This window comes from Carassius gibelio, chromosome B4 (genome assembly GCF_023724105.1).
Source record: "Carassius gibelio isolate Cgi1373 ecotype wild population from Czech Republic chromosome B4, carGib1.2-hapl.c, whole genome shotgun sequence".
NCBI classification, from domain to species: domain Eukaryota; kingdom Metazoa; phylum Chordata; class Actinopteri; order Cypriniformes; family Cyprinidae; genus Carassius; species Carassius gibelio.
Genome location: NC_068399.1, coordinates 18,652,686 through 18,676,879, shown reverse-complemented (window position 1 = coordinate 18,676,879; position 24,194 = coordinate 18,652,686). Strand labels below are relative to the sequence as shown.

The following is a 24,194-nucleotide window of genomic DNA, read 5'->3' as shown; positions in this document are numbered from 1 at the left end:
ACAAAAATGTACAAAAAGGCAATGTCTTTTCTTTATTGTTTGACCAATAATTTATACATTTAATAGTGACACTTGACTTAAAAATATGTGATGCATAATTTTTCTTATTTAAATCTAATTACATTTCTGTTGGCTATTTGATTTAGGCATACAAAAATTTTGGCATCAGGAATTAAAGGCTGATGGGAAGAACAAGAACACACAAAAAAAAGGTAAAATAAATAGGCTAGATAAGGTTTGGATTCATCCCATTATATTATAATTTTTCTGAAGTAAATCCTCTCAAGCCTATTCCACACTCTTGCTCATTGACTGGATTGATCTGTCCTTCATCTAACCTCCCTCTTCCTCATCCTCCAAGTCTTCCTCCTCCTCTCCCTCCTCCCCCTGCATTGGCCTTCGACTGATCTTAGGACCCTTGCAGATTTTGAGGTGGCGTGTGAGGTGGTATTTAGTGAGAAAGCCCTTGTTGCACTTCTCACAGATGAAGTCCCGTTTCCCATCGTGAGAGTTCAAGTGTTTTTTGAGATGGTCTGTCTTCAAGAATTGTTTGTCACACTTTGGACAAGTTATCTGACGGTCTCTGGAATAAAGAAAGGATAATCAAGGAAAAAAGGTGGCTGTTAAAGCAGGTAAGAAAATGATACGCAAAGAAAAAATTACGAATATGATAGGTTTACATTATTCCATATACTTGTAAATCATATTTTTAAATGGTTTTGTCAGGGAAAGTAAAATATTTGGAGAACATGCAACATTCTCAATGCAATTTAAATTCATAATGTTATATATTATGTAAATGTTACATATTACAATAAAATGTATTTACTGCATTTAAATAAAAAACATATATATATATAATGCATATCATTAATTTATACATTTTAAAGGGATATTTCAAATGTATACTTTCAATAAGATATGAAATCTAGCCTTACAGTGAATGTGAATACATGTGCTGTTTGAGATCTTGTTTCCTCACAAACATCTTGTCACAATGGTCACATTTAATGTTCTTGGCACCAGTGTGTATAACCATATGAGATTCCACATGTGCCTTCTGAGTAAAAGACTTCCCACATACTGTACACCTGAAGTTCTTCTGACCTGCAGAAAAAAACATTTATATTTCATGAGCAGAGCAGTAAAGATGACAGCAACTTTTTCTGGCCAATAATAAAGTAATTTCACTGAAAACAAATTAACCTAATTTACCAGAATTCATAAACCACTGTTTCTAAAATGTAATGCATTTCTAAGTGGCATCGGATGTAATTTTATCCATCAGGATTTGATTCTTTGTATCATTAAATCATAATGGATAAAAAAGTTATTTCCTTGTTATTATATCAAAATGGCTTGTTACTACAGTTTCACACTTATGAACAGTTTCAAATGCAATTTTCTAATGTGCATTTACCCGTGTGGATTCTCAGGTGTTTTCTGAGATTGCTGGGATCACTGAAGGCTTTGCTGCAGTAGCTACACTTATGTGGTCTCATGCCCATGTGCCCCATGAAATGCACATTTAGCTTAGTGGACGTAGTGAACCCTCGTGCGCACATGCTGCATTTAAACTTTCTCTCGCGACCGTGTCCAATGCTGCTGCTGCTGCTGGAATGTTCATTCACATCGGAGTGGCACTGCCACTGTGGGGAGGAAGCCGACTCGGACGACCCACTGGTCACTTTCTCCTGTGACTGAGATTGGTTGTGTGTAGCGTGAGCAGGGTGGTCCTGGGTGGGGCTGTGGCTCTGGGCATGGCTGTTGAGGTGGGATTTAAACTCTGTGAAAGAGCCACATTCTTTTCCACAATGACATATCTGGCCTTCAGGCACTCTGGGCACACCTGATGAGACACAGAGATCTTATATGGATATACTTTACTTTCTTACAGGTTAAGGCAGAGGGTTCCATGCAAGAGGAAGTCCCACCTAACTGTCTGCTGTAGTCCCTGCTGTAATAAAACAATAGCTCCTGATCTGGCAGAATCTCTCTGGATGTGCAGAAATACAGCTTCCCGTCGTCGGTATATGCCACGAGATTCTGTTCCTCTGTAGTCCTGCAAATAGAGTTGATTTTGGTGTTCAGCTACCTGATTGTTTTCATACAATGCATGGTTTCAATATAGAGCTTCCTGAAATAACTGCCATGAAAATAGTTTCTGGGGATGTGGTTACCTTGCTTTCCGTACAAACATCATCCAGTTGCATTCATGCTCATCTGTCGTCACAATAAAGAACTCTTGGATGTCATTGTGGAACATCTACATTAGATTAAATGCACAGTGACCTATTAAAGCTATTTTTAGGATTACAACATGACATGTCAGTGTAATTAATAGTGAATAAAAGGATGCAATTTAGTAGTATGCACTAGCTTGCTAATGTTTGGGGTATGGAAAACCTTTTACCATTTTTGAGCCTTTGATTTTTTTTAATTTTAATCAGTTTTGAAATGTACATTATTCCTCTGAATGCAAAGCTGAATTTTCAGCAGATCCAGTCTTCAGTGTCACATGATCGTTCAGAACTCATTATAATATTCATGTGTTGGGTTTCATGCACCTTCCATATTTGGGGGGTATCTTTATCAGACCAGTCTGTAAGTTCTACACTGCTACAGTGCTGTCCGACCATCGGCCCAAAGCAGGTCCTGGAGGGTATGGTCTCTCTAGCGAACACACCTGAAGGAAACAAACAATGGCTTCAGCAATCAAACTAAATCCTTCCCACAACATCACTTACCATTAACTACAATTAACAAGCTAACTGTTAAGTCACATTGATTACACTTTATTTTAAGCTGCCTCTGTTACATTGTAATTACATATTTAACTACTAAGTAACATGAATTTACAACATGTACTTACTACAGTGTTAGGGTCAGAATTCGGGTTTGGTTTAGGCTTAGTTGCATGTAATCATGCATACATTACTGTTATTAATATAGTAAGTACATTTTAGATGTGTAACAAGAAGACCGTAAACTAAATTGTTAACCAAGCATCTTCAATAATCAAAAGTAGTCAATTGTTTCTGGCTAAATTTTACTAGCAATAAGATATTATATAGCTATTTCCATAATTTATTGGCAGCATGTAGATTATTGGCTGATATTACAGTTTTTTATTTTATTTTAATGGTATCATATTGGATATACTGAAAGTATAATTATATAAATAAGTTCTGAGCAATGTTAATTCACATCATGTACTTATTAGAAGGTTAAAGTTTGGTTTAGGGTTATTTGCTTGTAGTCTTGCATAACTTACTGTTATTGATTTAATAACTCCTGTAACATTTATCATAAGGACGCTACACAATAAAGTATTATAAGTAACTATATTTTGAGAATTGATCACAACGTATGTACCAATGGGTTCATCGGCTACAGAAATGCGGAGGCAGAGAGGGCGGGGCAGAGAGAGGCGGGCTCTGCTCTGAATGGGCGTGTCTGGGATGAATGTGACGGGTCCATGCTCAGGGCAGTCTGATGAATATGACCGCTCACATAAAGTGCACCCTAAAATAAAAGATCAAATGCATGAAATTGGATTAAAATGCCTTCCAATACACAAAATCAGCAAACAGATCTTACATATGTTGAAGGCAGTGGCCATGTTTTCCTTATTAGATGTTGAGTCTTCTAGTTGTAAAGTAGAGTTCACCAGCACTAGACTGTTATCCGGCCCAAGAGACACTTCTGCAGTGATGGGTGACACATTAACAGACTCGAGTCCCATTCCTTGTAGAGATACCTGTTCTAGTTGAGCCTGAGTGACCACACTGACCACACTAACCACCCCAGAGTTCAGTTCTCCAGTGGAGTGCAAGGCTTCACCCAGCGTCCCTGGACCGCCTGCTCCTGTAGTGCTGGTTCCTACTCTGCTGCCCATGTGCTCCTGCTCCATCACCACTGGGAGCTCTAGGCCTGCTCCATGCAGGGGCATCACTCCTCCTGAGGAGTTCACACCTGTCAAACCCTCATGAGGCTGAGGTCTGGTACCCAGCTGCTGCTGGGTCTCTGCCACCACAACACATTCCATGGAGGCCAAGTCCTCTTCCATTCCATCAGGAGACATCGGACTACTTACACGTGACTCCATGTTAAGTCCTGTGGCGTGTAGTTGAACATCGTGAGTCCCTCCTTGGTGGAGATCAGCCTGGCCTCCCACCTGTCTTGTGTCTAGGGTCACCAGGCCTTGTTCTAGAGGGCCGCCGGGGCCACTGTATGGGTCTAATCCAGAGGGGTTGTTGTTGGACACGGAAAGAGTCCCATCCATGTTAAGGCTGCTGGGATGAATGTATTGGGGAGGGGGACGATCTGCCAGATATGACAGAATACCTAAAGAGATTAAATAAAGAAGGCTGGATTTTATTCAATTGGTACATAAATAAAAATACAAGACCCCTGGGGTTCCGTAAAGGTACTGCACAGGGTCAGTGAATTGATAAAAAATTAAAAATTTATTTTAAGAGAGCATAATTTGCTCTTAAGCGTCATTAAAATGCATTTTGGCATAAATCTAATATTTTTATGATATATTACTCTTGCCAACAGTGCATTTTAATTAAAGTTTTACAGCAAACAAAAAAATACATTTCTGTTGATTGAACTGATTTAAATGTGCTCAATTTGCTCAAAAGTTTTATATAATAAAATGTGTCGTTTGTTGAAATAATATAGTCTAAGCCATAAATATTTCTACCAACAAAAATGAATCAAAATGTATCAGCTCTAAAGCTTTATTTAAAATACATTTCAACAGAAATAAAGCAATTTATAGAATATTTTATTTCACAATTTTGTATGCAAAATACAGACTTTGTATTTAAACACTGATTTAAAATTTCTAGAATTCATTCATTAATTAGTTCACTTGTTCATTCATTCCTATATAAAAAATATATATATGTATTTTAAATTAGCTTAAGTTGCCTTAAAGCTTGATTAAAAATGTATTTTGGCAGATATCAAATATTTAAATATAGTAATATAATTAAAAAGATATATTTTAATGTGCTTAAATCAAACTACAAAAAAATATTTATTTCTATTTATCTATTAAAATATATCCTATTAAACTTTATATTTACCTACAAAAAATACAAATAAATTTGTTCAAAAGCATAATATCAAAATAGAATATTTAATAGAACATATTATTTCTGCCAACAAGAGTTTAAGATAACTCTGTAGAGCAAATTAAACACAATTCTTTTTTATATATACTTTTTATTCATTATACTTCATCTGGAATAATTAAATAAACATACATTTCTCTCGGTTTGACACTAAACAGTATGGCACAATAAATTAAAGATCCTTGCAAAAAGTTGTAAAGATATGTTAGTCATTATTATAAGAAATTATAATATTATTGGGAAATTCTAAATTAGTTGTACATTAAGGGAATTCCTAGGTCCAAATGTTTGTCAGTCACTGGTTTAAAATGCACATTAACATATTTTAATTAACATTACCTGGAAGGATATGTCTGAAGTAGCTGCTCTCCAGGTGTGGGTATGGAGGAGGTGGTAGTGTATAATTTCTTTCTGGAAGGCCACACATAACGCTTCTGTCCCCTAAATGACCCATGGGTAACATCAGGGACAGTGCAGAAGGAAGAGGCCCAAGTGATGGACCCAGGCTGGGTATAGCCACTGGCATGCCTGAAATAAAACTGACATGTTACTTCTCCATACTTCTCTAGATATACACATGCATCTAAGAGGCATTTGATTCCTGACCTGGAGTAGTGATGGGATTGTGCGTTGGGGATGTGGGGAGGCAGAGGTGACTTGCACTCACAGGCGGCAGGCTGAGCTGGTCCATGCCCACTGGGCTGAGGTTCATATCATTCATGCTAAATAAAAGAAAATTACTGCATTTCAATTACAACTCATATATCATATTGCTTGTGCGGAAACAGACATGTAAATAAATTATGTTTGTTTACCTGACAGCACAGATCACTTAAGGCACTGATTTGATGGATGCATTCTAGGATCTTCTTAGTAATTATGGCAGCGTTTAGTTTAGATCACAGGATTCAATTATCAACCTCTTTAAGACACGTTTTATAGTCATTCTGGCAATGCATTTACTTGACAAGCTGTCTTGGTCACTAAACCGATAGCGAAATACTAATAACTCATATTAAACACAAATATATCTATATAATATTCAAAAATATATATGTAAGTAACCGCACATCGACAAGAAAGAGCCAGTAAGTTAATGCAGCCAGTGTTTGAAGCTACTGAGTTTAGTTAACTAGTCTAAGAGAAATCCAAAAACAGAAGGTGTTCATTGCAAGGTACATATATTATTTAAAAGACAAACAAATAATTTACCTACTATAAAGAACAAATATTAATTCTTCAGTGGAAGATTTGTGGTATGAAAACAAAAACATAGATAAAGGCAAAACAGTCAGTGTATGACTCAAGGCGGGGTGGTGTTTTAAAATAAGAGTCCCTCAATATGCTTTGTCAATTTAAATATATATTATATTATATATATTAAATTTAAATTAAATTATTATATATATATATATATATATATATATATATATATATATATATATATATATATATATATAATATATATATATATATATTATATATATATATATATATATATATATATATATATATATATATAATATATATATATATTATATATATATATATATATATATATATATATATATATATATATATATATATATATATATATACTACTATAGATAGCCAAAAATAGTGTGTGGAGAAAAGTTATAGCGAATTAAAATAAACAAATAGGGAATACCAAATTGAAATGGCTCTCTTTCTCTCTGAATTCTTGGGGCACTTTTATTTTGAAATACAATCGCAGTTTCCTGTGTTCTTACGCAGCGGAACAGAAAAGCGCTGTGACTGTTCGTCTGAAAACCTGCTGTGTAATCTTGTCTGAACAGTCACTACAAAGAAAAAAAGCAGTCATGCCTGATTATTTAGGAACCGAGCAACGCAAAGTAAAAGAAGAGGAGAAAGAAGACAAACCAATTCGATGTAACGTTATTATTGCCAAGACTTTCGGGTGGATTTTAGATTATAAGAGACAGATTAGCATTTATCGACTAGCCGCTCTGCAGTTGGAATTTGTCAACAAAAGCCGAATCTACTAAACTAAAACTATTTTAATGTTGTGTCATCCTTTACTTCACATATTTACTCTCCCACGTTCATTATACGAGCTGTCAAATGTCTCAGTGTTGTTAGTTATGTCAGTCTGTGTTAGCCTGAACAGACTTATCGGAGAAAGATAAACACGTTATGCGTCTGTCGTTCTGTAAAATGATGAATATCATGTTTAATTATCTTGATTTGTTTTATTTCTCAGCGTTGGATGAAGGAGATATTGCACTCCTGAAAACCTATGTAAGTATTTGCACTAAAAAGCTGCCTGTTTTAGCATTCAGATGGCTTTCATTTAGCAGAAGTTACAGCAGTGTTAATTGTCTTTTAGTCACTTGCTTTTGTTTGTGAATAGGGGCAAAGTACGTATTCCAGACAGATCAAACAAGTGGAAGATGATATTCAACAGCTTCTGAAGAAAATAAATGAGCTCACAGGTAAGTGTCCTGTCATTTCTTTGTGAGGAGCTAATTTTATGGCTCTTTGCTTTGTAACACAAATGCATTGATGCTGTATTTTGTGTGTCTGGCAGGTATTAAAGAGTCAGATACAGGTCTGGCTCCTCCTGCATTATGGGATCTGGCTGCAGACAAACAGACTCTACAGAGTGAACAGCCACTGCAGGTGGCCAGGTAAGACAGGACAAACACATTTAACTTATTAAGGGTTACCCTAAAAGAAACAGATTATTTGCTTATGACATACTACCATTTTAAGATTAAAAAAAAATAAACAAGAATAATGCTTTGATTCAGTAGAGATGCATTAAATTGATTAAACGTGACACTTGTTCAAAAGATTGATTAAAACTTTGATTGATTGATACTGGATTTATTCAATAAATGCTGTCCGTTTGAATTTGTTTCCAGAAAAAAATATTAAGAAGCACATCTGGTTTCAACATTAATAATAATAAGAAATATTTCTTGAGAATTAAAATAGCATATTAGAATGACTTCTGAAGGATTTTGTAAGATGAAGGCTGAAGAAATGGCTGCTAAAAATTCAGCTTTGTATTAAATTATTATATTTTACAATATAAATTTTTTTCCTCTATTCTTGATCAAATAAATGCAAACAAAATAAATGAACTCATATGTAGTTTTATTTGTTCATAGATGCACCAAGATAATCAACTCTGACTCTGAGGATCCGAAATACATTATTAATGTGAAACAGTTTGCCAAGTTTGTGGTGGACCTGAGCGATCAGGTCGCTCCGACTGACATTGAGGAAGGAATGAGGGTTGGGTAAGCTCACATGATGGATTAGACACATCATAATTACTTTATTGCCAACTTTTCAGCTTGTATCTAGAAGAGTTGCTTTCTGTTAACAGGGTTGACAGAAATAAGTATCAGATCCACATTCCACTGCCACCCAAAATCGATCCTACTGTGACTATGATGCAGGTACGAAAACCGCTTGTGTTGTTTGGGATCATATACATCATCAAGGCAACACTGCAGGAATAATGATGTAATGTACATAAATAGGTGGAGGAGAAGCCTGATGTGACATACAGTGACGTTGGAGGCTGCAAAGAGCAGATCGAGAAGCTGAGAGAAGTGGTTGAGACCCCTCTCCTCCATGTGAGTCGGGAATACATCCATTTGTACCTATTAAAACCAAACAGGAGGTATTACACGTCTGAAATACTGATTAAGTACTAAAATCAATCTCTATCTTTTATAATTCCAGCCTGAGCGCTTTGTGAACCTGGGTATTGAGCCTCCAAAGGGTGTTTTGCTTTTTGGGCCACCCGGTACAGGGAAAACTCTGTGTGCTCGAGCTGTGGCTAACCGCACTGATGCCTGCTTCATCAGAGTCATTGGATCCGAGCTGGTTCAGAAGTATGTTGGAGAGGTACGTGCCTTTTCTATCAACCTGTTTAAAAAATAAAGGAAAAAATAGGTAGTTAAAGGAATAGTTCACCCAAAAATGTAAATTGTCATCATTTACTCACCCTCATGTTGTTCCATACCTGTGTGAGTTTCTCTCTTATGTCAAACATAAAAGAAGATATTTTGAAGAATGCTGGTAATCAAACAGTTGATGGTCTTCATTGCCTTCAATAGTATTTCTTTCCCTGCTATAGAAATCAATGGGGAACAGCAACTGTTCGATTGCCAACATTCTTCACGATATCTTCTTTTAGCTTGAAAAATGTTTATTACAACATGTTTTTGTGTTTAATCCAGGGTGCCAGGATGGTTCGTGAATTGTTTGAGATGGCAAGGACCAAGAAAGCCTGTCTGATCTTCTTTGATGAAATTGACGCCATTGGAGGTCAAATTTCCTATTTGTAATACTCTTCTTTTGGCGGCCTCAAACTGTGTGGCTTGAGGTTTTGAAGTTCCTGTCTACAAACGAGTCCTGAATATAGTTTTAGAAATCTTAGAAGTATGTTATCAATATTTCCATTCTACTGTGCTTCTTTTCCATTATTTTTCTATGTAAATACAATCTAGATGGACATGTTTGTTGATTGCGTTCATGCCCTTTGCAGCGTCTCTTGTATGACAGTGTTGTAAAATTGTGACATTCAAGTCAAACTCATCAAACATCCATCTAGAGTGTTTACATAGAAAAACAATGGAAAGGTAGCACAGCTCTGTGTGAATGGCCTCTTATTATATTCAAAGGGATAAGTGAAAATCCTGTAATTATTTACTCACACTCATATGTTTCCAAACTTCTGCTGAACACAAAATATATGTTGGCAGTCAAATAGTTCCTGCTGCCATTAACTTTCTTTCTATGGACAAAATATGGGAACTACAAACTCGCCAACATTCTTCAAAATATCTTCTTTTGTATTCAGCAAAAGAAAGAAGTAGATAGAGGTTTGGAATGACATGAGGATGAGTAAGTGGCCGAATATTTATTTTTGGGGGGAACTTCCCTTTAAAATCTCAGCTTTTGTTTTTGTCTCACAGATTTGACCTCTATGTTAAGTCTCGGTGATGCTTACGCTGCCGTCTTACAGGTGCCCGTTTTGACGATGGAGCTGGAGGAGATAATGAAGTGCAGAGAACCATGCTGGAGCTGATCAACCAGCTGGATGGATTCGATCCCAGAGGAAACATTAAAGTCCTGATGGCCACCAACAGACCGGACACCCTGGATCCTGCTCTGATGAGACCCGGCCGTCTGGACAGGAAGATTGAGTTCAGCTTGCCTGACTTGGAAGTGAGTGTTAGCTACAATGGCTACCATTTACTGGCTAAACAAAGACATTTAGTATCTCACATTCTGATAGATATGTAAATGATTGTTACCATTTGCACTCTGTTTCTAGGGACGTACTCACATCTTCAAGATTCATGCCCGCTCTATGAGTGTGGAAAGAGATATCCGCTTCGAGCTTCTTGCACGTCTCTGTCCTAACAGCACAGGTGAGTGCACACAATTTAAATAGACAATATTTGCATAGACCTAAAGGTGGAGGACTTAGAGCTGTAGTTAAAATTGCTGTGCTTTTCTTCTCTCAGGTGCTGAGATTCGCAGCGTGTGTACAGAGGCAGGAATGTTTGCCATCAGAGCTCGTAGAAAAATCGCTACAGAGAAAGACTTTCTGGAGGCCGTGAACAAAGTCATCAAATCCTACGCTAAATTCAGCGCCACTCCTCGCTACATGACTTACAACTAAACCTTTTCCCTGCATAAATGTTAGTTTTTTTGCCTGATTATTCAAGGATTGTCATATGTCTTGTCACTTTTCCTGTGATATCAAATAAAAACATTATCCTTACTAATTGTCTTCTTATTGCTTAATATTAAATATTTGTCCCCTTCTTCAGGTTAGTAAACCTGTTACATGTAATAAATTAGTAATAAATGTAGAAAATTATATAAATAGAAATGCACATTTGAGGAATAGATGTTTAATAATTTAGAGTACTGTTTTGCATTTATTATACAAAAATATCTTAAATCCACACCAGCATAAAAATACAATAAAATGCACCACTTTATGCGGAGGTGCAACAGATTGTTGAGCTTTGGTCTTCATAACTGCAAATCTCAACTCGTTGGGTAATTGTGTGTGTACACTTGATTTGAAACAAAAAGTGCTCAGAGTGGACATTTCATAGGCAGCATGTGTGTCAAACATGTCTTAGACCATCTCAGCCTGTGGAATTTCCATGTAATGTTCTAAAGACAAGAACACCTGAATTGAATTTTCAAGACTTTGTGGATTCAAAAGGAACCACTAACTAAGAACCCTATATATTGACAATGAGGTTAAATTGAAATTGGTGCCAAGAACCCCTGGAGCAACCTAGATAAGCCTTTAGCCAAATGTGTCACCTAAAACAAACCGATACAATCGATATCTGGCAAGTGTTTTCTCAAAAACATCAGACTGAAGTATATCATGAAACAAAAAGCAGCATCGTCACCAACAGTGCACTTATGGGTTCAGGTCTTTAAAAATGTAACATATCGCCTCTTGTTTTACTGAAAACTACAGTCAGATATTTAAAAAAAATAGAAAATTAAAATTTAATACAGCAAAAAGGAAAAACTAGCACATGGTGTACAATTGTAAAACTTAATTTCTATCATAAAAATGAGCTTCCTGGAATGTCAATAAAAGATTTGAACCAGTGCTATAAAATAAACACTGGTTAAGAATCCATCTACACTAACTGCACTTTAAAGAACTGAAGCTACAGAGTGTTTTAAAGTCATCAGTAACATTGCAGTGGAGCTTGCGATTATGTTTAGTGCAATAAAACAACAGCACCATGTCATCATATTAAGCTAAACATTTGCTGGTATATTCACATTAAATAAAGTGTTTCCGTCTAAAACTTTTTGGCCTGCTGACTTCTTAAACTCTCCTTGTAATCATGACATCCAAAAGTGATATCCATCACTAAAGTGACTTATGAGTAACAGTACTTGTGCTCGTTTGAGCACGACTCTATCCGTATTCTGCCCCTCAGCTTGGTTTGTGTGTTCACTGGACCTCAGGGCAGACTGGGACATCCCTCGAGCGCTTACAGTGCAACACTGCGTCATGAATGGTGGGGAAAATGAGGTCAGGGGTCACGGGCTCACAGAAGAATTTTAGTGTCCTGAGTTCAGAGAGCAGAGTCCCTGCACAACACACAAACATAAAAAAGATCTTACAAGGATTTAAGAAAATTTGTTACATTAATATATAGTAGCATTAAAAAATTAATTGTTGTTAATGTCAACATAAACATTAGCTTGACTTGTCCACATGAAGGTTTGTTAGTTCCAACTCTAGGTGGAGATGTTTGCCACATTCAACAAATAGATCACAATGAACTTTAACCTACATAAAACATATGAACTCTGGTGGAGACTCAATCATATTATATTACATTATTTTATAGAAAAGTATAAATGTTATAAATTATTTACTGCTACATCTAAAAAGTATGAGTAAAAAAAAAAAAAAGATTATATTAAGACACCAAATTGCCCTAAAAAAAACCAAACACGTCAGACATTAACAATAACAAAACCAAGCTTCATTTCATATTTACATGTGTAAATATAATTAATTACTGTAACATCCAGCAAGTTTTCACTCAAGGCTGAATATTATATTATAAATATAAATTACGTAAAAAATTAAATTAGTTACTTACTGCTACATCCAGCAAGCACAATTTTCACATTGACTGTTGCAAACTCCTTTATCACCTGCAGAAGAAAAGAGGAACTATTTTAACCACAAATGACTCGATATGGTTTCTACAATGTTGTAGGAGGTTGCTAAGGTGTTGCGAAACAGTTTCTAAGGTGTTCTGAGTGTTTTTAGGTCACTGGACCTATGGTATTGTTCATCCACTGAGCAAACATCATGATCAGTATCAGTAACAGTAACAACACACCCTTTCTCAACAAGCCATGACATATCAATAGTACAAACAATACGGGAAATGTAACATGTGGAAATGTAATATTAAGAGTCAGTGGTTTGTTCAAACATCTAACCCATAAAACTGATGTAATAAATAAAACAAGCTTCTCAATATGCAACAGCACAACGTGTGGTCTAATGTATTAAGCCAGATATCTCTAATCGGTCTTCAAGTGTCTTCTTTGGAAATAAAGGCTGTTGACTTACTGATTTAATGGTTTTGGCTCCTACAGAGTCAATAAAGTTAACAGGAGTAAAGTCCAGTATGATGGTGTGAATGGGGGTTAGACGCTGGAGAAAGAAGTCTTCCTCGGATTCAGACTCAGTGTGGTTCTCATTCATCTGGCCATTGGTATACACATGATCCATCTGCTTCATCGGCCCAGCCACCACCTCATGAGTGACGCCCAGCTCCACATCCTATTGTGGCAACACAGAACATGTCAGTCAGTCACTTACTCAGAAATGTTTCATCAATAAGCCGCCACATACATGGAAAGATTTTACAGAAGAAAAGCTATAATGTTTTGTTCTGAAGTTTTGTGATTGTACAGTGAAATCTGTATAGCTCTGAAATAACATAAATTTAGTGATGCATCAAAAATACAAACATGGGGAACCCATGTTGAGGATCAAATGCTTTTGTAAAAGTCATAGGTCACAGATGAAAAAACATCATACCAATAAGACAACTGCATTTTTCTTCACTGAGGAGCAGTGGTTTACAGCCTTCTTCGCCCCATTGTCTCTTTTTGCATATTTTAGCTGTGATTTCCTGCCAGCGAGCAGTTTTGCTGGGTCAATTCCAGTCTGTAGTCACAAAAATAAAGTGTACTGAATTATGAAGACAAAGGCCTGCTGCTCATAGGAATCGCTCTACACAATGTATGTTTAATAAATACTCAAGGACAGAACCATAAAACACACAACATTTGAAGTTAATAATAACTTAAGCATTTGGTCTCACCTTTGCCTTGAGGGCGCTCACATACAGGTCACTGTTTGCAAAGTATATGGATGTATTGGACTGAAAAATCTTGATCCCTGAGCATTCCTCAGCCTTGAGAAAGAGAACAAACGACTGATAAGAGGACAAAGATTGTGGTGGAAAAAAGCATGACGGATTAAATCAGGCCTAATTGAGAGCCTGTGACTAAGAAAAGCTTGAGAAGAACGCTTTTGGAATGAAGCAAGTTAAGGATCTAGGTCATTAACGAATATGTTAAGACAACTGGATGCATTTTAAAAGAAATGTCCTACCTCTTCATACTCATCCACATCAAAGTACAGTTCTGTATCTGGGATTTGTCCAAGAAGAGCATTCTTAGGGCTTAAAATAAGAAGATAGGAATTAAACATTTCCTTTGGCAAGTAAGAAAGTAATAAAATGGTCAAAATAATCCAAATAGAACCCATAATCCAAACAATGCATTAAAAAAAGCTGACATACACACACATTTACACACATATACATTGTTTTAATTAAATATTAAGATTTCATACTGACAGACAAGAAAAGGGTTTTCAATCTGAATTTTGTTATCAGTTGGTATCAGAGCAGTAAGACACGGTGTTTTACCATTGTGTTCTGTAAATAACTGTGAGTATGGCAAAGCCCATGGCAACCACCAGACCATAATCCAGACCCAGGAGAACTGATGCAAAAAAGGACACCAGCCAAATTGCCTGAAAAAAACATGTCAGACATAATCAATGACAAAAACTAATCTCATAAATCACCAATCCCCCCACCTCCCATTTATCGACTGGGAAGTTTAAAAAGAGAAAGTGTTTCATTTAAACAGATGGCAATGATTAAAAACTACATGATAAACCAAACGAAGTGCGTCTGACACTCACCAGTTCAATCTTGCTGGTTCTCCATAATGCAGGAATGTCTTTCAATTGCTTAAACATCCCCAGGAGATTGACCATGATGATAGCAGCCAACACAGTCTAATGAGAATACAAAGACAACAATAATAAACACCAACTGATCTTTGACCTTTGTCCTTTTGCACTAAGAATGCTCATGTTCTGCCAAGAGGGCTCTGGTAACAAATTAGGACTGTCCTTCGCACTTCCAAAAAAAGACCAAGACGTTTTAAACCATTTTCTTCATTTATTATTCATTTTTGCACAAAATCAATAAGCTCCACAGCAAGCACATCAGATAGCACTTCACTTACTGTTGGCAATGGCTGAAAGACAAATCCAATGGCCACTACAACCAGTAGCACAAGTATGGACGCCAACAGTCCTGCAATCTGCCGACAAACACATTAACATAATTTAATTTAGTCTTTTAGGATGCAATCTTATCTTTATGGGTTTATGGCAATTATACAGCCACTGAGATGATGTCATTATGAAACAGACACTCCATTTCAGGAAACACATTTTCGCAATCAAAATCAAAATCGACTGCATTCATGAGTATGTATCACAGATATGTCTCACTTACTTCAGTATGTCCTCCTGTGCTCTCCTGTACCAGGCTGCGAGACATTGAGGCGGTAACGACAAACGTGTGGAAGAATGAACTCATAAAGTTACAAAGTCCCAGCGCGATTAGCTCCTACAGTCATATTAAACACAAAATAACTTCATTAGACCATGTGATTTCATGTCAGGATCATAATCTTACCGACCAACTTTGAAATGGTAGTGTACCTGTAATTATACTGTAGAGTAGTACGTTAATATGCTATTCCGAACTTCGCTCTAATTTTCTATATTAAAACAAAATTTCCTAGTTTCTATCGCTTGTGCTCATTAAGTTCATGATCTTGCCTACTCACACAAAAATGTGTCCTAAACAGGCATACTTGTGAGTTAATGAAGTCACAATCCATCTCTATTACTGTTGTTCACTTAAGCATGCCCCTCTGCACAATGTTGCCCCATATGAACTTTCCCTGCAATTAGTGCACTATAAGTCACTTTGGACAAAAGGATCTACTAAATGGCAGGTAACTAAGTAACTAAGTATTTGTAGGGTCAGGACATTCAGCTGTAATGACTTGGAAATTCAGCTGCAACTTAAAGCCATAGAAACTACAATAAAGGGCAGGTGAATAAAATACAACATTAACATTTTCTTTTATCCTCTACCTGATTTCCATCCACACTGTAGCCATGCTTAAGAGCAAAGGTTTTGGCTAATGATATTGCAATCGAGAAGCCAACAACAGATATAGCGAAGGCATCTGGGAACAAGTTAGGAAAGACAGAGAAGTCTGGAATCTTGGGTGGCAGCAACCTTAAAACAAAACATTAAGAAAGAAATATTAGAATGTAAACATTTGTAAAAATGTAAACCATTTCAGTTTGGTATGTATAAGAAAACCTGCATGTTCTCACCCTGTGGGAATTTTACCCACAACTTCTACTCCATAGTTTTCAGACATAACCATCCCATACGAGACTCCAGTGGACACAATTACCTTCAGAGAACAAGAATATCACGCATTCACACAAAGGGATTTTGAGTACATGTGTGAGCAATATGTTTCAAAGGAAGGGCGTTTAAAGATTTACCACTATGATTTCTCCAGGGATGGGGATCGGTAGCTTCTTTTTGAAGCGTTCATTGAGATCTTTAATGATGTAGAGGAACACCATACACACCAATCCAATAATTAGCGTGACAACATTAGTGCTTGCAATGTTCCTGAAGACAGCATCAAGACTCTGGGGGAAAACAATATAAATAGAACATAAAGCTATACAACCAAAAAAAACAATATCACTGTTAAGAGTTTTTAACTCTTAAATTAGTGCTATTTGTATATTATTACAGGAATTTATTGATATACATTTTTATAGAATAATTTATATTTTACATTATTGTGCCTTTTCAGGGTATTTTTTTTTACTTTTTATTTTAGTGTTTTTAAATAAATAAAAAAAATCACAGTAGCACTTTAACATTTTATTTCAGATATTTAGTCTATTTTAATTATTCATCTAATATTGACATTTGATTTCAATTTATGAAGCTACTCTTTCCAACAACAACTGGCCTTGAAAAGACCTTTATTAATATGTGATTCAACTGATACAATAAACGCCAATGAGAATATGTGAATAAGTGTTTATGAAGTAATATGAAGTGTGTTTATAGGTGCAAAAGTGTCTCATGTCAACAAAAAAACACCCTAAGGTTTCCCAAGTGTCAAAGGTTACTCACATACACCACAGAGAGAGGCCCGTTGAAGCGTGCAGTGTGGACTCCTAGCAGGTACTTGACCTGCGACACGGAGACGTGCACAGCGGCAGCTGTGGTGAAACCTCGCACCAGCGGCTCAGTGAGGTAAATCGCCAGGAAACCAAATCTCAGCAGACCCAGAACAAGCTATGGGAGATCAGAACATTTATGTTCCCAAACATCAATCTGAGAGTACCTCAGGCTACAGTAACTTTAGGAGGTTTACAGTTTTCAATGAAAGGCCATGAGAAAGAGAATACTCTTGCAAAATAGTGTTTTTCAGCTACAAAAGATGGGGGTGATCACAAACATGCACTGCTATACGCCTATGACTCCGGAATTTAACAGTATTCTAAATACAGATACTGGAGATGCACTGGTCTTGATCAACTACAGTTGGGTTAAAAAAAAAAAAGACAAATAAAGATGAATTTAGCATATCAAGAGAGAGAAATGAAAAACTAGTTCTTTCTCAGATATTATACACGTAACCCTTAATAAAAATTTATATAATAGATATCTAAATAATAGATACTACACTCATTTTGATTTTCAAAACTTTTGCAGGTAAAACCAGATACCAGCCCACCTGAATGATTCCTACAAGGGTGGTCAGAGCTACAACCACCTCCACTCTTCTGGCATCACGAGCCTCGAAATCCACAACCTGTGATGCGTTGGTCCCGTTGACTGCAAACATGGAGTCCGGGGCCTCTCTTACAGCAACCCCACCAATCATCAAACTGATTACTGCAAAAGTACCTGAAAAAAAAAAAAATACAATCAAATATTACAATAAAACTTAAGGAAACTGTGCTAAAGTTAAGTATGGATCACACATTATTTTTGTAATTATTTACTATGTTATAAGCTCTCTTACCAGACATCATATATGCAAATACTTGCAATTGTTTAACAATAACTACTATTACATCATTAAAAACATCACAACCTTTTTGTGAAATGCTATGCTTGAAAAAAATGTGATTTGGCTATTTTCATAAATGCAAAAAAAAATGCTCATATATAAAACAATATCTGCATTTATGGCTAATAATATCGGATAATATTAGGAATAGTATTTTTTGCATTTTAAATCATAATTATAATCAGTATTTACATCTATTATTATTGCATTATCACTTTTACAGCAGAATAATAATAATAATAATAATAATACATCTTCAAGCAGTAACTACTTAAGCACTTTAAGGCATTTAAGTGCATGCATAAAAAGATACAACGAACTATTGCGAAACCTCGTTTCTACCTAAATCAATTTTTAGCCATAGAAAAACAGTGCTTTAGATTAAATATTTAATGCAATGGGATTTATACTATTTAAATTGTATCTTAAGACTTACAATGTAATTGTGTAAGAGTAACAGGTGGTGTAATCGCTCTTGGGTACACATTTCTCAGTGGTTCAGTGTTTTCACAGGAAAAGGACCTCCTTTATTATGTGAGCAAGTATGTCCCAGTGTAATTATGAAAATTATCTCTGCCTTGGATCTTCATCTAGATAAAGCCCTCTGCATCTGGGGCTGTTTTACATTGCCCATAGAGGGACAGAAGGCGAGTGTTGTTTTAACAAGAGGCAACATGCTTATTTGCAGCAGGACCTTATGCCAATTCTCTCGCTCTCAAGTGTAGCCACGGGGGCTGAGAAAACAAGATGTTAAAGCAACAACTCTGGTTTGGGTAACCTTTTTGACTTTTGAACCTTTGATCTATGTTCTTGGTGGTGTTTCTAATATCCTGCAGGGATTTCTGAGGATTTGAAGATCCCCACATTAAACAGGAGAAAAACAACTCTGCAGGGAATCTACCCACCCATAAAACAGTAATGATGTCTGCAACAACACTAATAAGGTTCTTAGAAACACCACTTTCATTTCCTGCTTATGAAAATCAGGACATTGCAACTAGAGCAGCTTTAGAGCGGTCAACCTGTACAATTGGTAGGAAAAATGGAAAACTGACTTCCTGATGAGACTTTGCCACAGGAATTCAGGAAGTGCTGGGAAAAACAGAGTAAGGATTTTAAATCTTATCTAATTGGACTGCACTTGTTTAGTCTGACAGCAACACTTTGCTTATTAACACTGACTTAGCAAAACTGTAGAGAGGAATGTCACATTTCAGGTAGTCACACGCACACAGACATTAAACAAAAAAACACAAAAAAAGGCTTAAATTGCAGTGTAATCTGAGCCCATGTGACCAGCATGTGTAGCAACCAACCGTAGTTTAATTTAATGCAATGCGTAGGGTTTACCTATCAAAAAAATAGACAGGTGTAGTACAAAAAAAAAACACTGTACATGGCAGTCTCCACAAAGTCCCACTGCATGAAGTCATTGTGAAGTTTCAGCCAACCAGATTACAACTTCCCAGACCAAGGAACATTTTTTAGTTTATGTGAGCAATATGCACCAGACACTCATGAACCAACCGTGGGTGGTCCGTCTGGGGCTGAAACTATTTTTTAAGTCCCAAGCATGTTATTAAAAGCCTGGCATGCACGCCATTGAGTCTCACCTATTGATATATGTTTGGAGGTACCAAAGAAGGTGTATAACAGAACAGGATAAAACGATGAATATAAACCAAACACTGGAGGAACAGCTGCCAACATCGCATATGCAAGACCTGTTGAATGCAACAAATCAAAAGAAAGAGAAATGATCAAATTAATATGCACATTGATCAAGGACATAAAATAAATAAAAATAAAATGAGTGAATAAGTAAAATAATTTAATAAACAACAATATTTAGTTGATATTGTTCACTATATTTATAATAATTATTCTTATTATTACTATTAAATTAAATTACTGATACTTCTAAATAGATACATTTAAGAAGATTTTAAAATAATTATTATTCATTTTTAAAATTAACCAGTTTTCAGTAACATCTGACCTTGAGGTAGTTGCATTACACCTGTGCTGATTCCAGAAACTATGTCTCCAAACAAGTATTCCTTTAGTTGATAAGATGGCAGCCATGTTAAAATGGGCAGGAATCCAAACACAACAGACTTGGCTTTCTCAGAAGAACAGCTGAAAAATAAGAGAGAGGTGACTTTTAGTATAAATATGTCATATGCTTTTGTTGTGCATATAAAAGTTCTGCAAAGAGAATTTAATTTAATTCTGCAAACATTAAGAGTGAAGGAGAAGATTATCAGTTAATGATGACTTAAATTATAGTCCGCCTTTGTCCGTTAGGAAACTGAGTCATCAATTTATCCAGCTCAGACTGGGACAAGCAGGCTTAACAAAAGAAATGTCACAATTGTTGTGTAATACTAGTAGTCCTGCAATATTATATGGAGGATATGATAAAATAATAAGACTGTCATAAATGACAAATGGTTGTTTACTTAGTCAAACAGTTGTTTTATCAGTTCAAGTTGATTTTCTGAAGTTCAGATAACACTTGAACCTGATAAAATTGTTATAGTTCAGACATACAGCCAAGAAAGTCACAATAACGTGATAAAAATCTGATTCCACTAATGCTTGTATTTAGAATATTTTTTTTTTTTTACAATTTTTCATTACTACTAAAATCATCAGAATAACAATTTGAGTGAAATGTTGAACTAAAAAAAAGATCACAAATATCAGAATGTATTTGGATTGCCTCAATCTTTTTTTTTTTTTAAGATTCAAACTGCACAAACTCCACAAGTGTAAAACTGATGATCATGCCCTCGTGCATGATTTGAGAATGATCACCTTGTGCTTCACTGGATCTTATCATCTGTACAAATAGCTGCATGATCAATGTCAAAAATTTGCTTGTATGATTAGTGACCTATAATACATTACGGAATATTTCTCAATACAGCCTCAGACTTTTGGACTTTACTGTAGATCAGGAAAGAAAACACAGACCTATCATCAGTAAGAAAGAAAGCACAATGTTTTGAAATAGCCTTACCGGAGATGCTCGGCTATTCTCCGTTGAACGGACTTGGATGTCCTCTTCTTCCTATGCAGAAGCTCCGAGTCAATATAGCCTTCATTGAATACAGGACGTTCCACGTGGTACATCAGTGCAGCAGATGGTTCCTCACTAACAGTTACGTGCTCCATACCAGCGGTGGAAACACAGGCATGTCAGGCTATGATGACCTTGTGAATGCACTCGTGTACTTGCTTTACTTCCTCTTCCTGTTTTCAATGAATGGTAGAATGAGAGCACTCTGTGAAGAAAGAACAGGGCTAAGAATCAACTATGTACACAAATGTATTTAACTCAAGCATGTTTTGTGGATCAGCTATTAGGTCACAAAACTTTTAATGTCACACTTACAACCCCCTTGGTTTTATTTGGAGACTTGCAACTCTGCTGGTGTATAATTACAAGCCCTCAAAATAATCGTGAATGACAGCCAACTTTAGCTCGTACAGTGATGATCTATCATGCAATGACAAACTGGATATTTAATATACCTAAATGCTGCATCAAAAGTAAGCACAAAGAAACCAGCCTGCAAGCCTATTGGCCTACAGTAACCTGCAAAAAAAAAAAAATGTATAAATAAAAATAAAATAATAAAAACTAAACTTTGATAAATGTTTTGCTTTTTTTATATAATAATGATGATGATAATAATAATAGTTCATTTTATCCATTCAGAGAAACCGAAAAAAAGTTGCATGAAAATTACATTACACGGTTCTATGATTTAATGGGTCCAAAACACAAAACCTGTCCTGAGGACACGTTGTACAGCTTGAGCAATAACAACCTATCCACAGATCCAGTCCATTTTTAGCACAGTCCTCTGCAAATCACAAGACCATAGTAAAATGAATTGTACTGAAAGTGAATGATGCCAGTGGTGTAGGCCAATGTTGACAAAGCACTGATATAAACATTACAAACGACACAAGATAAACCCATGACATGCAAGGGTCATTCTGTGAAACGCGCTCTCTTATCCATTCTGAAACGGCTGATTTTTCACGTTTTTTAAACATTCGGTCACAAACAATGGGTTGAAGTGTTAAGCAATTACACTGTGTCACCTCAACAAAAAATACAACAATGATGTAAAGCTAAGTAACAGTTATGAGGACATCAGAGTTGCCAGATTTACAGTTGGCAAAATATGAAGTGATCTTTATGAATGCATTTAGTTTTGTTTGGTTTGATAGGAGATGCTAACTTGTCCTATAAATGTCCACATCCTAAATACATTATATCAGTATTCAATTTTATTTTCATTATTTAACTTTTTAATGAAATTAATATCATTGTACACATCTTGTGGACACAACTTTGAGTCTTTTAGTAAAGAAAGTCTGAAATGACCTTTTTTTGTTGTTGTTGTTGATTTTGCATGTAGTGCACATTTGAAGAAAATTCGCATTTTTGCTTATACATTCAGAAAAAGTAGGATTCACATCGCTAGGGAAAGACTAAAAAGCTTTCTCCTGAAGAAAGAAGTTACTGGATTTGAAATTATGCATTTAGAAAAATAGCCTATAACAACACATAGTAAAAGCTGCTTTTAACTAGTAACGTTAGTCGTTAAAGTAACGTTAGCCTATTCGTTTATACATATGGTTTTGAGGAAACATGAAAATAACAACCAAACAGCATCTGACATATGCACATGTCTACAGCACAGTCATGATGTAATGACTAAGTGACTTACAACATCGTACGTGTCTTTCTGCCACACTCTGTTCCCTCACACTTTTATAAACATAAGGTAACCAGAAATTAACATTTTTGGAGAGCGTCCTCGTTCAGTTTAACCCTACGACTCCACAAACCTGTTAAGCAGGTACAATATAGCGTAACTAAAGAGCTTTGCACATTTATCGTAATTTAAATGGTGAGGGGGGAAAGCCTAAGCATCTTACCTCTCACCACGTCCGTCCTGAAAATGACCCAAGGTCGGTGAACTGAGCTGAGAAGAGCGTGAGCATCGACAGTCCTGTTACTGTATAACATTTGAGAGCCCTTTAACTGCCGACTACAGCTGCGTCATCCGCTGCGTTGCGCTGATAAGCAAAGCGAGACGTACCTCATGCGTCACTACTGACGCCAGAGAACAGCATCATGGGACATGTAGTTCTTCATTAACTCTAACGCTAACGGATAAACGAGATAAAAGCTGTACATAAGATATCTGGTAGATTCTATAGAGATTGTTAAACACGTAAGTATAGTTATATAAGTTATATAAGTAATTATGATCAGAACAAGCGAATTTTATTCTAAGTAAATAATTTATTCTGATATAACGATGCAAGGTCGGTAAATACAATGTAAGCGCGCCATCTTGTGTAACAACTATTCAACAACAAATAATTCCAATGTAGGCTATTATGTGTAATTTAGACTTGTCTTAGCTGGTTGAACCAGGTTAAATATACTCTAAACACAGATTTAAAATATTTTTGATAGTTTTAAGTTGTTTGATATTTTTTTAATTCTTAAAAAGCGTATCACCTCATGCTATACACTTTTAAATGTCTAGTTAAATAACCTATCAGACTATGGGCAAACTGGGACAGAGTCCAGGAAAAAGAAAAGTATTAATACGAAAGTATATTTAAAAAAAAATCTAATTTCTGATATCTTAAATAAAAATATAGCCTATCACAATCACAACATATCCTGAAATTATGTCATGACTAAACAAGCCTTTTTGAGTCATTCCATGCTAGTTTAGGATGAACTTATTTTTTTTTTAATTGTATACACCATCATCATAATTGTCATGATAGTAAGGATGATCACACTGTCCTATGTAGTCACCCTTGCGGCCTTCAAACAATCAGATTCACGTTACACTTTTAAAAGTAGAATTATTAAAATGATATTACCTGTAGAGAAAATGTCAAGGTTTTAAAACTCCAAAT

The 24,194-nt window shown here is 35.9% G+C and overlaps 3 protein-coding genes across 9 annotated transcripts; 1 reads left to right on the top strand and 2 right to left on the bottom strand.

The window, feature by feature from the left end:
- Positions 1-9: 9 nt before the first annotated feature.
- LOC127956505 (PR domain zinc finger protein 4-like) lies at positions 10-6,469 on the bottom strand. 4 transcript variants are annotated; one of them, XM_052554469.1, is made up of 12 exons: positions 6,360-6,469; positions 5,963-6,016; positions 5,754-5,869; positions 5,487-5,675; positions 3,601-4,347; positions 3,376-3,525; positions 2,568-2,686; positions 2,181-2,266; positions 1,935-2,062; positions 1,421-1,849; positions 939-1,107; positions 10-583 (listed from the first exon to the last, which is right to left on the bottom strand). In XM_052554469.1, the coding sequence occupies exons 3-12, from the start codon at positions 5,866-5,868 to the stop codon at positions 334-336; spliced, it is 2,382 nt and encodes a 793-aa protein (XP_052410429.1). In that variant the 5' UTR covers position 5,869; positions 5,963-6,016; positions 6,360-6,469; the 3' UTR covers positions 10-333. The 4 variants fall into 4 exon arrangements, with proteins under 4 accessions (XP_052410429.1, XP_052410428.1, XP_052410426.1 ...); XM_052554468.1 differs by having other exon boundaries at positions 5,963-6,013; positions 6,360-6,437; XM_052554466.1 differs by having other exon boundaries at positions 5,963-6,462.
- A 417-nt stretch (positions 6,470-6,886) lies between these two features.
- psmc2 (proteasome 26S subunit, ATPase 2) lies at positions 6,887-10,938 on the top strand. The gene is made up of 12 exons (XM_052554289.1): positions 6,887-7,058; positions 7,390-7,427; positions 7,540-7,621; positions 7,717-7,816; positions 8,303-8,434; positions 8,524-8,596; positions 8,681-8,776; positions 8,886-9,050; positions 9,386-9,473; positions 10,174-10,376; positions 10,486-10,582; positions 10,679-10,938. The coding sequence occupies exons 1-12, from the start codon at positions 6,989-6,991 to the stop codon at positions 10,834-10,836; spliced, it is 1,302 nt and encodes a 433-aa protein (XP_052410249.1). The 5' UTR covers positions 6,887-6,988; the 3' UTR covers positions 10,837-10,938.
- Positions 10,939-11,055: 117 nt separating this feature from the next.
- Positions 11,056-24,180, bottom strand: slc26a5 (solute carrier family 26 member 5). 4 transcript variants are annotated; one of them, XM_052554285.1, is made up of 19 exons: positions 24,159-24,180; positions 21,253-21,517; positions 20,227-20,366; positions 19,841-19,951; positions 17,889-18,061; positions 17,282-17,446; positions 16,630-16,782; positions 16,453-16,535; positions 16,204-16,351; positions 15,554-15,667; positions 15,279-15,356; positions 14,950-15,045; positions 14,669-14,775; positions 14,350-14,419; positions 14,057-14,149; positions 13,771-13,899; positions 13,297-13,509; positions 12,815-12,869; positions 11,056-12,293 (listed from the first exon to the last, which is right to left on the bottom strand). In XM_052554285.1, exons 2-19 carry the CDS (start codon positions 21,405-21,407, stop codon positions 12,154-12,156), a joined length of 2,223 nt encoding a protein of 740 aa, XP_052410245.1. In that variant the 5' UTR covers positions 21,408-21,517; positions 24,159-24,180; the 3' UTR covers positions 11,056-12,153. The 4 variants fall into 4 exon arrangements, with proteins under 4 accessions (XP_052410245.1, XP_052410244.1, XP_052410246.1 ...); XM_052554284.1 differs by lacking the exon at positions 24,159-24,180 and adding an exon at positions 23,190-23,349; XM_052554286.1 differs by lacking the exon at positions 24,159-24,180 and adding an exon at positions 21,768-21,789.
- Between the last annotated feature and the right edge of the window lie 14 nt (positions 24,181-24,194).